The 2,063-nt window shown below is 44.6% G+C and overlaps 1 protein-coding gene across 1 annotated transcript; it reads left to right on the top strand.

Annotated features, from left to right (window-relative positions):
• LOC141011987 (general transcription factor II-I repeat domain-containing protein 2-like) lies at positions 1-1,779 on the top strand. The gene has a single exon (XM_073485359.1). It carries the CDS (start codon positions 1-3, stop codon positions 1,777-1,779), a length of 1,779 nt encoding a protein of 592 aa, XP_073341460.1.
• The last annotated feature ends 284 nt before the right edge of the window (positions 1,780-2,063 follow it).

Here is a 2,063-nt window from a genome sequence, read left to right on the forward strand (position 1 = left end):
ATGACATTTTCGAAGTGCGTTTGCCTCATCTGCCAGTCTACCATCGCAATACCAAAGAAGGGAAATGTGGAGCGGCATTTTCGGACTGTTCATGGAAAATATGATACCGACTTCCCGCCGAAAAGCGAGCTGAGGAAGAGAAAGGTGAAGGAATTAAAATGCCAGTTGTCCGGACAGCAGTCATTTTTCACACAACCTACTTCAAAAGCGAAAGCCGCCACCGAAGCATCGTTCCGGGTGAGTCATCTCATCGTTAATAACAAGAAATCCTTCCAAGACGGAGAAATGGTAAAGGAGGCATTCGTTGAAGCAGCTGACTCATTGTTTCGAGACTTTAAAAACAAGACAGAAATAGTATCTTCGATCAAAGCTCTCCAGCTGTCAAGGAGTACAGTTACACGGCGCTGTGAAGCCATGGCGGAGGATTTGACCGGGCAACTTTGGAAAGACATCGCAGACTGTGAGTGTTTCTCACTGCAGTTGGACGAGTCTACGGACGTGAGTGACACAGCACAGATGTGCATTTTCATTCGTATGGTGTTTTCTGATATCACTGCAAAAGAGGAGCTATTAACAGTACTGTCCATGAAAGAACAGACGCGAGGAGAGGACATATTTCAGTCGTTCAAAAACTTTATTGATAAAACCCAGCTCCCAGTGTACAAATTGGTGTCTATCACCACGGATGGCGCACCTGCAATGGTTGGCCGCTTGAATGGATTTATTGCCAAGTGCAGGCAGGACGATGCTTTCCCGGACTTCTTGAATTACCATTGCATAATCCACCAACAAGCGTTATGCGCTAAAATGCTCAACATGAAAGAGATTATGGATGTGACAACGAAGATCGCCTGCTCTATTCGCGCCAGAGCTCTTCAAAGACGGTTATTCCGTGCACATCTGGAGAAGGCTGACTGCGACCACTCTGAGTTGTTGCTGCACACTGACGTGAGATGGCTTAGTCGAGGCAAATTCCTGCAAAGATTTCGAGAGCTCTGTCCGGAGATTAAGGAGTTTTTCCGTGTAGCTGGACATGCAGAATACAAGCAACTAAGTGACGTTCAGTGGCTGTTAGACTTGGCATTTTTAGCCGATTTGACAAACATGTTGAATGACCTCAATCTAGAGCTGCAAGGAAAAGACAAAACAGTGATCAATATGATCAGCTCAGTTAATGCTTTCAAACGAAAGATGGGACATCTCTCCTCAAAGCTGCAGCGCCATGATTTGGCAAACTTCCAGAACCTGGCGTCAGAGCTGGAGATGCAAGGGAAGGCCTGTGTGCAACTTGATAGTGCACGCTACACAGAGCAGATTGACAATCTTCTGTCAGAGTTTGACAAACGCTTTCAAGACTTTTCTTTGCTCGAGCCAGTCGCTACATTCATGTGCTATCCTTTTCGGGATGATGCTGAGGTGGATTCACTCGCATCAAAAATTGCAACACTGTTTCACCTGAACTCTTCTGGAGTGGAGGATGAGATTTTGACACTGCAAGCCGACATTGAGCTGAAGTCCAGAGCTCATGGACAGTTCTGGAACTTACTCACAGAGGTAAAGTACCCCAACATGAGGAAATGTGCTACCTCCTTGACTGCATTATTCGGCTCCACTTATTTATGTGAGTCAGCCTTTTCTCACATGAAGATCATTAAGTCCAAGTACCGCTCCACCATGACTGACGATCATTTGGAAGTGTGCTTGAGGCTGGCTGTCAGCAGCTACTGTCCGGACTACGCATCCCTGGCTGATTCAATTCAGTGCAAGTCATCAGAGTAAACTCAGGTAATGACAAAAAATGTGCATAGTTAATTGTGTTGTGCAATATTGGCTCATGCGGTTATGCAAGGTACATCAACATACATTGTACAAAAAATCCTCAATATATTTATAAATAAATTTGCATTTTTGTAGTAGGTAGATCATTTTGCCTTGGTCATTTTATAAGTAGCTCGCATGCTGAAAAAGTGTGAGCACCCCTGATATAGCCTATATAAAGCCTGATATTAGTCCAGTTCAGTTCTTGTGTTTCAGTCTTGTAATGGCAGTGATCTTACCAGCCT

Source organism: Pagrus major, chromosome 17, assembly GCF_040436345.1.
Source record: "Pagrus major chromosome 17, Pma_NU_1.0".
Lineage (NCBI taxonomy): Eukaryota > Metazoa > Chordata > Actinopteri > Spariformes > Sparidae > Pagrus > Pagrus major.

What these genes read in the sequence shown, in the direction of transcription:
- LOC141011987 (XM_073485359.1), top strand. Translation starts at nt 1, where the DNA reads ATGACATTTTCGAAGTGCGTTTGCCTCATCTGCCAGTCTACCATCGCA.